Here is a 15,651-nt window from a genome sequence, read left to right on the forward strand (position 1 = left end):
AATTTAATTTGTTTAATTAATTAATTAAGTGGTGTTTAGATTTGAGAGACAGACGGAAGATATAAAACAAAGACAACAACAAAAAGACATCATCAAAACAACAAAAAAAAAACAAAAGGTAAAGCATAAATAGACAAACGAACAAAACGTAAAGAAAAACATATATAAACGACAACGCAAAGTGTTTCCTCCTCGTATACAAAAGTTAGAGGTGCCTATACACCCGAAAGCTTAGTGAATTTGATTTGTCGCCGTTTGAGAGAGAATGAGAGAGATAAAGGCACAGAGACGGAGACAGAGGGAGACAAAAAGAAAGAGGCGGACAGAAAGAGACACACAGAGAGAGAGAGATGGGGTGAGGGAGAGACAGAAAGAGACAAAGAGAGACAGACAAACGCAAATGGAGACACCGGAAGTGTAAAAAAGACAAGAGATGTTAAGAGAGAAAACAAATACTGAAAAAGAGACAGAGACAGATACAGAGAGACAGAGATGAAGATATATATAATATATAATGTGCATATACATACATATATATATATAGAGATATATATATATATATATATATAAAGAGAAACAGAGAGATAAAGACAACACCTTTGTCTTACCGTCTTTGCTTGAGAGCGAGGAAGAGCAATTGAAATAAAATAAAATGATAGTACAGAAAAAGAGACAATAGAAATACTGTTACGCCCCTCATCTCGCTGAACGCCACCAGCAAACCCCCAACTAAAAAAAATAAAATAAATAAAACCGTATTAGCGCAGACGCAACTGCAGACAAACAAAAAAACATAAATATAAAATAATAAAAATAATAAATTTAACTCAAAAATAAACAATAAACAAAACTTAAATATAAACAATCAACAGAATATAAATGTAAAGAATTTACATAAAAGAGATATAAATAAAAACATACACAATATCAAAAACAGACGCTACTGCAAACAAATAAAACAACAAAAAGTATACTAAAAAGAATATAAACATAAACAATTGACAAAATATAAATATAAACAATAAACATAATATAAAGAGTATATTTATATTTATAAAAATATAAATATAAACAACAAGAATATAAAGATACACTACAGCAGCAATATAAACAAAAACGAGATGCATATAAACGAAAACAAGCACAAACTAATTTAATGTATTTGTCTATCGATACATTTATATCTTTCTTTATTTACTCATTTATATTTGTATTCAAGCATTTATTCCTATTATCTACATTTATCTTTATTTATTATTTATATCTTTATTTGTGAATTTATCTTTACATACACACACATATACACACATATATATACATACACATATATATTTATATACATATATATACATATACATATATATTTATATTTATATTTATATTTATATTTATGTTTATATCTTTATATATCTTAATTACTGATTAATAAGCTCTGTATATTAATAAATATTGATAAATGCATACAAGCCTGAACAGAAGGCATTATTATGCGTTGTCTCTTCATCAATTAACAGACGACTTAGAGATGCTAGAAGCTCTTCTTGCAAAGCTGAGGCCCCATCGCTAGCTGCAGGAGGGGGCCCCTGGGTACCCACATCAGCTGGGAGGCCCCCCCTCCCTGAGACGCATGCACCAGCAGCAGCAGCAGCAGCAGCAGCAACAGCAAATGGAGCAGCTGCAAATGTAGCAGCTGCAAATAAAGCAGCAGCAGCAACTGGAGCAGCAGCAGCAGCAGCAGCAAATGGAGCAGCAGCAAGTGGAGCAGCAGCTAATGGAGCAGCAGTAGCAGCAACAGCAACATGACTTGTATATAAACGATATCCAAACCGTTGAAGTCTGCATGATATACAACAAATTCATCATATATACAGCAGCAGCATTGGTTGCTGCTGCCGCTGCTGCTGTCTGTCTGTAGCCATTTCTGCGCCCCCGCTGCTGCATCAGCAGCAGCAGCAGCATCACTAGCAGCAGGAGTATCAGCAGCAGCAGCAGCAGCAGCAACCCTCGCAGCAGTAGGAGGTATCACGTGTAGTCTCAGCAGCAGCAGTGTACATAAGATACATTAAAGCGCATTTAATAATACACTTGAATAGATAAAAAGACGAAAATATATTTAAATTGATTTATTTATTATTACCCGTTCGACAAACAGAGCACCTAATAGTATCAGGGGCCCTCTGCCCCAGCAGCCTCGCTCTAAAAGAAGACAAACGCTGTCTCCGTCTGTAAGCTGTCCTGTGCAAACAAAATCAAAGTAAAATAAACAACAACACACTCAACAACCATCTACTCCAGAGCTACCTAGCTAGCTAGCTAGCTAGCTAGGTAGCTGCATATCTCCCTCGCCATTTCCCAAGACAGCTAGCTAGGTGCATAGCTAGCTACCTCGTTAGCTAGCTACCTGGCTAGCTAACTACCTGGCTAGCTAACTACCTGGTTAGCTAGCTACCTGGATAACTAACTACCTGGTTAGCTAGCTACCTGGCTAGCTAGCTACTTCTCTAGCTAGCTACCTGGCTAGCTAACTAGCAGGGCAAGACTGTGTGGTTAGCCGAGATGTAAGCGGGTGAATAATTTCTTACCAGCACTTTTCATGAACAACAGCAAAACACTGAGTGCAACAAGGATGCAGCAGCTTAGGGGGGGCCCCCCCTCGCCCTCTTCTGGGGCCCTCCAGACAAATAAAGCAGCTCCGAATGTGGGCCCCAGCATCAGACAACAGCGGAGACTCCAAAGGACTGCTACCCCCTGGAGCGGTAGCAGAAGTAGCAGCAGCAGCAGCAGAAGCTGCTGCTGCTGCTGCTCCTGCTGCTGCTGCTGCTGCTGGGTCCTCACGGGAGGGAGACGATACCTCCACAGCAACCGCTCCAAGGGAGTCTGCTTCACGCCCCTCTCCGTCTGTCGGTGGGGCCCTGCCTGAGACAGAACAGGCCGCTGAGGGCCCCCCAGGGGCCCCAAGAAGAGGGGCCCCCACATCCCCAGCCCCGCCTAAGGGCCCTGTACCGGCGGGGGGCCCCATATCATATGTCTGACGTCAGCAGCAGCCACTGCCTTAAAACCCCGAACCCTGCTGCTGCAGCAGCCCCTCATTGAGAGAAGCAGCAACAGCAGCAGCAGCAGCAGCAGCAGGCAACTCCCTCTGTCAATCGTGGTGCTGTAGCCCTTGAGCTGACCGCTGCGGCGTGGTGAAACGACAGGGGGAGGGGACGAGAGAAATAGGAAAATAATTTGAATAATGTTGGGAAATACGCAGAAATAAACCAAAATAACCGTAAAAACCAACGCAATTATTCAAAATAAGCAAAACTCCACTACGAAACAACCAGAAGCCTCCGGGCAGCCGTCGTACAACAATGGTAGCTGTTTATGAGTTGAATGTACACCCGAAGAAGGAAAGAAGAGGGTTTTTCCTGGATATTTATGAAGTAAATCAGTTTATTTTAATGCATTTGAAGTGGAGTGATAGACACGCCGCTTTATAATCTTCAGTTTCCTCGTATTCTTCTGAGCAGAGGAAATATGCGGCGGCTTGCAATATTTCCGGGTGTACGTACACCTCAGAGTTCGTATGGTGTTGCGGTTCGTTAGAATGCCGTCAACCACGCACATTACAATGAATGCATAACTCATTAATTTAGTTATTTGCTCTTCATAGACCCCGGCCACATGATGGAAGCCGCGGGCGACACAGAACAGGCTCTTGCAACAGACAGCAAAGAAAGCAGCACTCAACGAGCAGCAGCAGCAGCAACAGCAACGAGGTGTACGCACACCTCAGAAGACCGCCCCTTGAGTCCTCCTGTACGAGAAACCCGCAAACACAAGAGAGAGTTCTGCTGCTCTGAGGAGGCAGACACAGAAAGTGAAGAAAAGGAAACCCCCAAGCTACTAGAAGGGCGCCCCCTCAAGACAGCAACAACACAACAGCAAGAAAAGAAAGAAGAGGCCCCTGTCTTCTATTTGAGAAAGAAACGGTAATTGGCATTACTATGAACAATTAGGGTGCAGTATACTGCTCCAACCATCACATTTCTCACTCTTTCTCTTCTCTCTCTCTCTCTCTCTCTCTCTCTCTCTCTCTCTTTCTCTCTTTCTGTCTCTCTCTCTCTCTCTCTTTCTTTCTTTCTTTCTTTCTCTCCCTCTCTCTCTGTCAATCAATCAATCTATCTGTCTACCTATGTCTATCTAGCTATCTAACTATAGATATATATATATATATACAACTATCTATATCTATATCTTTTATTCGTTTGTTTGTCTGAGTATATATTCATTATTTGTTGTCACGGAGATTTTCTTCTGCTGGGTTTGCCCGGCTTAGTAATGCCGATCTATGCACTCGTCACAATGTATATATATATATATATAATACATATATATTATTATTATTTAGTGCATGGGGCAAGCTACAGAGGAGATTATTTTATTTTTAATTGTTTTATTTTTAATTGTTTTATTTTTTGTTGTTTTGTTTGTTTTGTTTTATGGTGCGCAGGAGGAGACAGCGCTTAGACCCGAGCGCTGCTGTACTGGCTCGTATGCTGTTCTACGCAAACTCTTCTGCTGCTGCTGCTACTGCTGCTGCTGCTACTGCTGCTGCTGCTTGCTGTCTCTCTTCTGAGCCGCTGCCTGCTGTGAAATCAAGGCAGACACCTCAATTAGCAGAGACACCTCAACAAACAAAGACACAGCAATTAATAAAGACACCTCAATTAACAAAGACACAGCAATCAATAAAAACACAGCAATTAACAGACACGCCTCAATTAACAAAGACACCCCAAGTACTAGATACACCCGAACCATGCCTCCCTCCTCTCAGCAAACCCAGCGGCAACAAGAACCAAACAGGCCCTGAAGGGGCCCCCAATCCACATAAACAGCCTTAGGGGCCCCTGAGGGCCGTGCAGAAGGGGGGGTGCCCCCCTTCTGCACGGGTAGGGAGATGGCTCTTACGTAAGGTGCCTCTATTACTTGAGGTGCCTCTATTAAATGAGGTCGGCCCCCCACTATAGGGGCCCCCAAATGAAGCCTTTAAACCAAATAAATTAAAAGACATTCGCTAAAAATTCCCCTACAGGGGCCACCCGAAATGTCTTTCTAGGGGCCCCCAGGGGGGCCCCTCAAGGGGCCCATGAGGGGCCCCTCAGGGGGCCCCCTGAGGTCTAAATAAAAAGGGATTATGGGGGCTAAGTGTGAGGGTACTGCGGTTAGGGTAGGTAGGGGCCCGTGTGGGGCCCCTAATCCCCAGCGCAGTAAACTCATAGGGGCCCCTGTGGGGCCCCAATACACCCCAAGGGCCCCCACAACCTAAAAGTGTTTTAAGAAGCCACCGCCACTCGGGGCTTACAGGAAATATGAAAGGAGAAAGGGGCCCTGGGGCCTACACTCCTTTTTTTTAACGCAGCAGCAAAACTAAGCTTGTACTTTTTTGTTGCACAGCATTAGCTGCGCCTACAATTTGCGGTGTATGTACACCTCATCTAGCCCCACTCGGCTGTCCCTGAGGCGCCTCTTCCTTGTTGTACAAGACCCCTGCTTCTCTTATCGCTTCCTCTGGCAGCACTTGTGCTGCCCTCTTAGGGACCCCCGGGGGCCCCCAGGGCCCCCCAGGAACCATCGGTTAAGGGGGGCCCCCCTCAGTTGACAGTCCGTGCAGAAGGGCCCCCCGACCCCTAAACGCCGTGGGGGGCCCCTAACTGCGCTGCAGCAATTGCTCTTAGGAGGTTGCAATGCATGCAGCACAGTTGAGGGCCCTGGGGGTCCCCCTAAGTGCCAGCCAGGGGCGCCCTGGGACCTACAGGGGGCCCCCACGCAGGGGGCCCCTACGCGGGGACGAGTTGGAAGAGCATAGAGTGGCTTTGTGGCCGCTTCGGCACCGGCGCTGCTACTCGCTGTGGGCCCCACCTCTCCAGCCGTGCTGCTGCTGCTGCTGCTGCTGCCTTGCTGAAGATTTAGTGATTGAATATGTTTTGCTTTTCGTGGGGTGATGCGGAGAGAGAAGAAGCAGCGGTGCACATCGGTGGGGGGCTTGTCCCAGGGTCTGCTGAGGCCAGCAGCAGCAAAAATAGGGGCCCTCGACTCGCTAATACGGAACGAAGAGAGGCCCCCACTTCCGCGCTTAAACACTGTCCAGCTGCTGCTACTGCTGCTGCTCCTGCTGCTGCTGCCAGCTGAGAAGAGAGAAGCCGCATGCGAGACGACTGTCTCAGATGCGAGACACAAGGGAAACAACTGCTGCTGCTGGTCCTTCTGTTGCTGCCCCTGCTGGTCTTGCTGCTGCTGCCGCTGCTGCTGCTGCTGCTTTTGCTGCTCTAGCATACGCATCGCGAGCAAGACGGTGCCTGTACACCCCAAGAAGAAGATTAGATGCGTATAACATAAACAGAGGGAAGAACAACAAAAACTAAACTACAAATAATAGAATAATGACAATAATAATAATAATAAACAAACTATTTAGAGGCTTCCCGTTCTGCTTACTGCATCGGGCACACCGGCCAGCTGCAGCTTAGCTCTGCTGTGTATGAACAGCTCCAGCAGCAGCAGCAGCAACTGTCGCTGCTGCTGCTGCTGCTACGGCGTTTTTTGTGTTGCATGCATGCGCTGCTTACTTGCGTTGATTCGGAGGTCTTTGTTGGTGTTTTGTTTTTCTTTGTTTTTCTCTCGGTGCCCTTTATTAGAATTCTTTTCTGTCTCTTTAATGTCCTTTTGCTGCTGCTCTAGCCCCTGTAACTCTTTCTCATTTGCATGTAAAACAGAAGAAGTTGAAGCTGCTGCTATAGCCTCTAAGAGCCGCCGTGCTGCAAGCAATCGCTGCGTTAGGGGGGCCCCCAGGGGGCCCCCCATGGGGGCCCCCTGGGAGCCCCTTGTCTCCCTTTCCCGATCCTCGAGGGCGAGAAGGGAGGCCTTCGAAAGAAGGGCTGCGGTGTACAGACACTCCGGTACTGGCGAAGGAGAACAATGTGAAGGAGCTGCGGCCGGAAGCCCGTCTCCTGCTGCTGCTGTTACTGCTGATGATGATGATGCCGCTGCTGCTGCTGCCGCTGCAGGTGCTTGTGCTGCTGCTGTTGGGGCTGTTGTTGCTGGTGTTGCTGCTGGGGCTGGTGCTGCTTGCACTGCTGCTCCTGCTGCAGTTGGTGCTTCTGGGAGTGTTGTTGTTGCTGCTGCTGCTGCTGCTGCTGCTGCCTGCATGCGTTTACGTACAGTTTGTCTGAGTGCAAGGAGAGAAGGAGCGGAGGGAAAGGGGAAATGCCAAAAGTTGTCGCAGCAAAGGCCGTAGATATACATCTGCAAATTCCATAACAAACCTGAAAAGATAACAGCAGCAACAACAGCAGCAGCAACAGCAGCAGCAGCAGCAGCAACAGCAGAAGCAGCAACAGAGGAAGCAACAGCAGAAGCAGCAACAGAAGCAGTAGCAGAACCAGCAGCAGCAGCAGCACAAGCAGAAAAAGAAGACAGCAGGCATAAAACCAAAACAAGAGCAGACAGAAGAAAAAGAAAAACAAGAAAAAAAACAAACAGAAGAAAGAAATATCAAAATAAACAAGAGACAAAAATACAAACAACAAAATAACACCAAACGCTAATTCAACAAGAACAAAAACAAGAAAAGTGTGCTTTAAATGCTAATAGTGCCCAGAGGAAGGCGAGAGAAAAAGGAGGAGACAGACGAAGGAAGGGAGAGAACAAAGAAATGAAAAACAGAAGCAAGAAGAGACCAGACAAAATAAAATATATAAAACATACATAATATTAATAAGTGAGATAAATAAAAAACAAAAGAAATAGAGACAAGACAAAATAAAACAAACAACGAACACCCCAGCAGCGCATGCGCCAACAAACAAAAACAAAAAACAAACCCCACAAACAAACAAATAAACAAACAAAAAGTGAAGACGCAAACAAAATAAATTAAAAACATCAACAAAGAGAAGACAGCAAAATACAGCAAAGGCCCAGATGAGACAGAAGAATCTCAGCATGCATGTTATTCATGTTTGTTTTTATTTTGTTTGTTGTTGTTGTTTATTTGTTGTTTGTTGTTTACAATTTTATATTACCTTCAAGATATATATCTGCTTCGCGTTCTTCTGCTGCGCTGGCCTCCTCCGAAGCTGCCCCTGCTGCTGCAGCAGAAGAATCAGCAGCAGCTGTTGCTGCTGCTAATTCCCCTGTTGCTGCTGCTGCTGCTGCTGCTGTTGCTCCCTTTGGTTCGCTTGCTGCAGCCGCTTCCCCTCCCGCTGCTGCTCCTCCCTCTGCTGCTGTTGCTGCTGCACCTGCTTCCGTTGCTTCTGCTGCTGCTGCTGCTGCAGAGGCGCTACAGCCACTGGGCGCAGACTGCGATCCGTCTTTGTCCCAGCCCTGCGCCCTCAGTGCCAAATACAGCCCAGCAGCAAACTCCTCAAGTGCCTGCAGCAAGACCAGCAGCAGCAGCAGCAGCAGCAGGAGTAGCAGCAGCAGAAGCAGCAGCAGTTGTAGCGTTAGTACTGTCTCTGATGAAGCGTGCACCATAGGAGGTAAAGTTAGAGGGGTGGAGTTCTGAAGGGATCTGAAGGCATTTGCTGCTATCTACACTGTGCAGGGGTCTAGTGGCTAGCCGCCTGCAGGCGTGGCTAGCTAGCTAGCTATCCGCTGGTATAGCTAGCTAGCTACCTGCAGGTGCATCTGGCCAGCGATCTGCTGGCGTAGCTAGCTAGCTATCTCTTTGTGTAGATAGCTAGCCATCTGCAGGTGTCTCTAGCTAGCGATAGCTGCAGCAGCTAGCTAGCTACACCTGCAGACGGCTGGCTAGCTACATCTCTGACGGCTAGCTAGCTAAGTGGAGATAGGGGTATTGCCTTCTTCTTACCCTCATGCTAACTGCATGTTTTAGTTTGCCTTTTGCTGTCCCTTGCTGCAGCTGCAGCAGACACGAAAATATTACTCGGCCTCCCACTACGACCTCAGCCCGATACCCATCTCCAGCCGAAGCAGAAGGCGCTGCTGCTGCTGCTCCTGTTGCTGCTCCTGCTGCTGGTGCCGCCGCTGCTGGTGCTGCAGCTGCTAGTGCTGCAGCTGCTGCTGATTCTGGGGCTGGTGGTGGTGCTGCTGCTGGTACTGCTTCAGCTGCCTCTGGAGCTGCAGCTGCTGTTCCTGCAGCTGTAGATGTTGCTATTGCTGCTGCTGCTGCTGCTTCTGGTGCTGCTGCTGCTGCTGCTGTTTGGTTGTCATCATTAGGAGTACTTTCGTCTGCTTTATTTTCCTTCTTTGTTTCTGCTGCTGTGCATTGAACAAAACAAAAAGTTGGGGGGCTGTGCAGAGCAGCCTGCATCCGCAGTTTAATAAAAACAACGCCAAGCAGGCAAACAAAAACAAAAAATAAAAAAGAGAACAACAATGAAAAAAACAAATAAAAACTATAAGCGGCCTGCAGCTGCAGTAGACAGCAAATCATAAAAACAACGCCACGCAGATCCTATCACCACCAGTATTACTATTATTATTATTATTATTATTATTATTATTATTATTATTAGTTATTGGTGTTTGTCTCCGTGCAGACGGACCAAGCAAAGATTATTCAAAGTATTGGAAGGAGTGGTGGCGCGAAGGACAGCAGCAGCCTTCAGAAAGGTAGCAGCAGAAACGGGATCGGGATCGGGATCGGGATCGATCCCCTCCCTCATCTCTTGTTCTGCCTGCGTTGCGCTTCTGGCTTCGTTCCAGGGTCCGTCTTCGACCAACTGCAGCAGCTGAGGGAAGTGCTGCTGCAGCAGCTTCAATGCTGCCTTCTGCTGCGCTGTCTTCTTGTCTGCTGCGCTGCTCGCAACGCCCCCCAACCGCCCCTCAAAACTGTGCGGCCCCACACTCTGCAAAGGCCCCACATCCTGAAGAAGGGGCCCTCCATTCAAATGGGGCCCCCCATTCTGATGGGACCCCCCAGTCAGTTGGGGCCCCACATCCTGAAGGGGCCCCCTACCCTGATGAGGCCCCACACTCTGAAGGGGCACCCCATTCTGAAGAGGCCCCTCATCCTGAAGGGGCCCTTCAACAGAGTTGGTGGGGTTGTGCTGGTTGGCGTCGAGGGGCCCCTCTGCTTGTGCAGGGTTTCTGGTAGGGGCCCCTCTTAACTGGGACTCGATGTCGCATTGAAATCCATTTTCGTGTTGCTGGAAGCTCCACTGGAAAAACAAACAAAAAAGAAATGCAGCGGCAGTTGGTCAGCTTGCGGCTTGGGTGTATAGATAGCTCTGGGGTTTGTGTTATGAAAGAGAAGAAGACGTAGAGATATATGATGAGGATACAAATGCAGCTGAAGGCGAGCAGCGAGAAGGATGAGACGCTGGAGTGTACAGACAACGAATATAGCATCATTTGCAAACGGTTTGATAATACAATGGAAAGAAGAAATGCAGAAAAAAAGTGGTGCCGTCTGTCACGTACTTGCAATTTATGCTGCGTTGGGGTGTCTGTACACTCGAACGCATTATCATTGTCATTGAAAACGAGGAGTTTTTTCTGCGCGACAAGTTGATTCACTATTTGCAATGGAGAGGCTTTATAGATTGTTTTATCTGCGGCTTCTTTTGCTTTCTTCTGCTGTTGCTTTAAAGCTTCTTCTCTCTGTTTCATCACTAATTCAAAACTCTGAAGACGAGATAACTCCTCCAACAAAACAACAAAAAATTCCCAATTAAATGAACGCCCCGCAGCATCCACCCACGAAGAACTACGAAATTCAGGCCTAAGAGAAGAAGCAGCAGTAAAAGTCGCGCAGACAAAACAACCAACAAATCCTTACAAACCAATCAAAAAAATACCCCTTATTCCCTACCACACCCAAGCAAACAGAGCAACAAATGCCTAAGCTAAGGTCGGACTTGCATGCGTGTATGTATGCATGCATGCATGCATGCATGCATGTACAATGATTGGGGGTACCTGCGTCTGGTTGCCTCATAAGCAGCAATAAATCGAGCGAAGGAGAAGCCAGGCAGTTTAGGGAGATAATCATTTCCGTTTAAAATGCACAGAAGGGCGAGGTCGTTTCGTGCGAGGTGGGAGTTTCCTGAGTAAACGAAGTATAAACAAGTACGCAAAAAAAATACATATATAGTAAATATATATTATACATATTGTATAAGCAGGTGAAGAAAAACACAAAATTGAAAATTTATAGTAGCCCGCACTGGGTTGCATGCGCTTCCATTCAATTCAGAAAATAAAGAAACGACATCAATGCATGCATGCACGCGTTCTCCCTTCATTCTGCATAAACCGAGAGCGATCTCCCCTCATTCTGCATGCGCATTCATGCATCCATGCATGTATGCATGCACACATGCGCATACGCTTGCACGCATGCATCCATACATGCATCCATGCATGCAAGCATGCATGCAGGAGGAATGAATGAATGGCCCCATTTACACCTGTTGTCTCCTCACCAGGAAATAGCCGTTCGAGTTCGCCTAGCAGCGCGCGGAGAGAATAAATTACTGAGCAGCGCATGCAATGCATATCTAAATACATGCAAATGCAAAAACAGAAAAATCTGCATCCCAGCAGTCATGCACACGGGATTACGTGTAGGAGTGATTGCATGCATGTGCATGCACACGGGGTTGTGGATTTTTACTGCGTGTGTTTTTGTTTGCTTTTTCTTGTCTGTCGAAGTGTTTATCTGTATGTACACCCGGAGGCAGCTGCATGCAAGCCACTGCTGCTGCATGCAGCAGCAGAAGCTTGCAAGGTGAAAGAGGAAGGAAAGAAGAGCAAACCGATACTGGAGAAACGCAAAAGAAGAGAGGGTTAATGAGTTGAGTTGGTTTTCTTTATAATTACCTCTCGTGTTCTTAGAGTTGGCGATATTTTGGGGTGTATAGACAAAGAGATTTGCAGAAGAAGGTAGAGCGAGGCACTGAACAACTAAATCTGCATCTCCTCCAATAATAACAATACTATCATTAGGCCCCATGTTCAGCATATCAAACTCTTTGTTTTCTTTTCTTTCCTTCTCTCCTCCTCCTTTCTTTTCTTCTTTTTCTTCCTTGTCTTCTTTTTCTCGCCGTCCCCTCTCTGAAGCCTCACAAATCCAATTCGCCAACTTCAACTCCCCCTCTCCAAACGAAGACGAACCCGAAAGAAAAACCCTGAAGGCATTAAATAAACTAATATATACATATATATTTTCATATCTATATATTTAGATGAAAGGAGTGCCTATTTTTTGATACATGTGACGTACTCTACATATGCATATTATATATATATAGTGTGCACTTTTGTGCGTGGAGATGTGTGCTGTTGTGGCGTGTAGGATGACACACACCAACTACAACTGTTAGAGTAAAAGGATAAATAGTTATAAACAACAACATTAGCAGCAGAACAACAGTATGAACAGCAACAAGAAGGCCACGAGAAAACACAAGGAGACAGCAGCAACACAACCAACAACAACAACAACAACAACAACAAATGCAACATTAACAAAAATGGCTGGTGTATAGCTAATTGACTTGTTTCTTTGTGTTTGGGTTTGTTTCAAGTGCAGCATCTGTCTCCTTACTTTGGGGCCTTAATACGACCCGACCGAAGGAGTTGCTTCGCCAGTCTTTTACACTCTGTCTCCACTCGCCGCATGAAGTATGTCCCAGGAGACAGTAGAAAAGAAGCTGCATGCAGAAATATACCCCAGCACACAAAGAAAAGCTCTATTAAGAAGATAACGAAAAAAAAGAAGCTGTTTGTACATACAGCCCAGCAGAAAGTGAAGAATTGGGTCACTTTCAAGGAGAGAGGATGCAGGAAGCATAAAGGACGATGCATGCACAGACAGCAAAGACAAAAGAACAAACAAAGAGATAATGCACAGGGCGCCTAAAGCCCCCCCAAGCAACGGCTTCCCCTCACGCATGCGGCGGACAGTGTGTGCAGTGGGTTTAATAATTCAAGTTACTCTAAACGCGAAGACAGCAAATAGAATGAAAAATTGAAGAGAGACAGAAAAAGCAGCAATTCTTAGCAATGAGGAGACAGCCGGCAGAAGAAGAAGGCTCTCCTTGTAATAAGTTCAGCAACAACGATGCAGCAGCGCAAGAAACAGTTAACAACCCCGCCACCTCCTCCACCATCACCACAGCACTCTCAGCGTTCTTACGAATGCTGTAAGCGGAGGACCTCTTAGGTGCTGCTGCGGCTGCTGCTGCTGGCGCTGGTGTATCGTTGTCTCCATTGATTTGTCTTGCTTCTCCTTGTTGTTCATCTGTCTCTTCCTTGTTTTTCGTTTCCGTTTGTATGGCACTTGTGCTTGTGTTTGTTGGCAACTGAGGGGGCCCTGCTAGACTCCGCTCAATGCATGCAGATAAAAGCCCCACTCGCGCTGCTCTCTGTCTCCTCAGCTGTGATATCCCCAGCTTAGCCAGAGGAGGCACTCCATCTATTGCAAACACAACACTCTTCTTCACCTTGAAACGCCGAAATGTGCTACGAATTATACACCACAGCGCATGCAACACGCGGCTGTCTGCAGCACTGCTACTCAGAGAAGAACCACTAGGGGCCCCCAGGGGGGCCCCTTCAGCGACCATCAGGGGGCCTCCACCCACAGCCCCCATGGGGGCCCCCATAGGACCCCCCGGGGGGAGCACACCAGGGGCCCCCTCAGCAGGGGAACCCTTTTCTTTTCTTGAAAAGGATGAAGGCGATGTCAGAGCCGCCTGAAGACGCCACAGCAGCAGCAAGAAAGAGAATGAAAGAGCAGCACGAAGAGCGGGCATAGCTGAGGAGAGAACTGTAGAAGAAGAACAAATATAAGGGAAGGGAGAAGGAGTAAAAAGAACAGCTTGTACCTGATGCAGGAGCTGGTTCAAGTCGAAGAGAAGATGATCAACTTCTATAATATCATTTTTATTAACCTGCCGCACAGCCTGCGGGAAGCGCTGACGAAACCATTTGTGAAGGCCAGCAATGCCGCAGTTTGCGGTGTCTGGACAGATGAAGAGGGAGGAGAAGATGGCGGCAGTCACCGCCAATACGACACAACTAACATGCATAGTAAGAGTTCAGCAATTGTATTGCTAACCCCTCAGAGACGCACAGGGCGCCCCAGCCAGAGGCTCTTAACCAGGAGGCTCCATGGGAGGAAGGGAATTGCGTGCTCACACAATCCACAAACTAAGAAAAAAAACTTAATTTCAAATCAAACAAATGCTCTTTCTTCCTCTGCCTTTGTACGCGTTCTCCTTCCTCTTCGCTCACAACTCTGCGACGGTCTTGCAGGGGAGGGAGACGGGGTCGTAGACGTCGATCTACTGAAGCAACTCGGGTGCCCTAACAGCTTCATAAAAGACAAAGAACTTCATAAATAATAATAAGACGGCTGCACCCTGGCATATTCATCCGATGGAGAAGGTTCATGTAAAGATTCGCAAGTGAGATAGACGTTCAGTGGGGAAATGGCCTCAAACACAAGCTAAAGCTCTTCATAAAAACGTAAAAAAGAAGGTAATAAGGGAGCATGAGCCCAGATCGTTGCAACAACTCCACAGGGCGGAGGGCACTGCACGCCCTCTCTGTGTGTGTCGGACACTCGGGGGTCGATGTTTACATATTCGCATTATTTTTCGCGGAAAACTATTAATTATTACACGTCTCCAATTAATAAATTACATTAAAAACGAACACAGAGGCAGAGAAGATCCTCGAGGCACCCACTACGGGGTCGACCAGTCGGAGTGGCATTCACGCGGCCCCCAGCGACACCAGGAGACCTATGTCTACACTAGTGCAGTTCTAAAATATAATAAATGCATTTTTCGTAAATAATTAGACGAAAACGTCCTTGCGGTAATGAAATGTGCTGCTTACAAAGACAAATGCTCTTTTAACTTACCTGGTGTATGCGCAGCTGATGAAATTGCCTCACACGACCAGCGAGCTCGTGGAGCAAAGGCCTGACGGAAGCCATGCATTCCTGCAACAGGAACACACCGCAGCTCTATTTGTTTAAGTTCCTTTTGTTAAGAAACTATTTCTACAGTCTTTATGATTCCCCTCAGTGACAGAGGGAAAAGACGACAGAGAGCTCTTGCTCTTTGTCCTGTACACCGTTGCATGTGATGTGGTCCGGGTTCAGTGTTCAATTGCCGCCAACCCGATATTTCTTTTGATGTGTTATTTTAATACTTCCTCTTCATTTAAAGGATAGCATTGCGTTTCTTCTCCATTTCCGGGGTTCTATGAAGGGTCTCATTGCATCAAAGAAAGCAGCGAGGCGACGCCTGCTGCCGGCTGCTCCTCTGGACCATTGAATCTGCGCGGCTGTATTTACGCATTGCGGAGGAACTTATGATACTATATGAGTTTTATACACCTCAAACCTTAACTGTCCCGGCGTATTGTTCTGCTGTACCTTCCGCAACGTCCCCTGTGCAGCATCAGTCGACGCCGCGGTTGCGGCAGTTCCCCTCTTCTTCTCCTCCTGCGAATTAAACCCCGACTGAATTGACAAACAAACCGAATGCGCGCTCACTACAGCTACTCAGTAGCAGCTGCAGTGACACTTCAACCTCCACAGGGCCTCTCCTACGGCAGCAGCCGGAGACGACTACAACCGTCATGCAATTCAGAATTTTGTTAGCTTCTTAATGCCTGTCTGAA

The 15,651-nt window shown here is 46.8% G+C and overlaps 1 protein-coding gene across 1 annotated transcript; it reads right to left on the reverse strand.

The window, feature by feature from the left end:
* Positions 1 to 5,544: 5,544 nt before the first annotated feature.
* On the reverse strand, positions 5,545 to 14,045 carry EAH_00015200 (hypothetical protein, conserved; the record flags this gene model as incomplete). Its single annotated transcript, XM_013391199.1, has 11 exons — positions 5,545 to 6,344; positions 6,615 to 7,310; positions 8,070 to 8,418; positions 8,858 to 9,313; positions 9,555 to 10,169; positions 10,432 to 10,732; positions 10,930 to 11,056; positions 11,833 to 12,140; positions 12,560 to 12,665; positions 13,151 to 13,709; positions 13,842 to 14,045. The coding sequence occupies 11 exons, from the start codon at positions 14,043 to 14,045 to the stop codon at positions 5,545 to 5,547; spliced, it is 4,521 nt and encodes a 1,506-aa protein (XP_013246653.1).
* Between the last annotated feature and the right edge of the window lie 1,606 nt (positions 14,046 to 15,651).

This window comes from Eimeria acervulina, genomic scaffold, assembly GCF_000499425.1.
Source record: "Eimeria acervulina Houghton genomic scaffold, Eah_scaff91, whole genome shotgun sequence".
Classification (NCBI taxonomy): domain Eukaryota; phylum Apicomplexa; class Conoidasida; order Eucoccidiorida; family Eimeriidae; genus Eimeria; species Eimeria acervulina.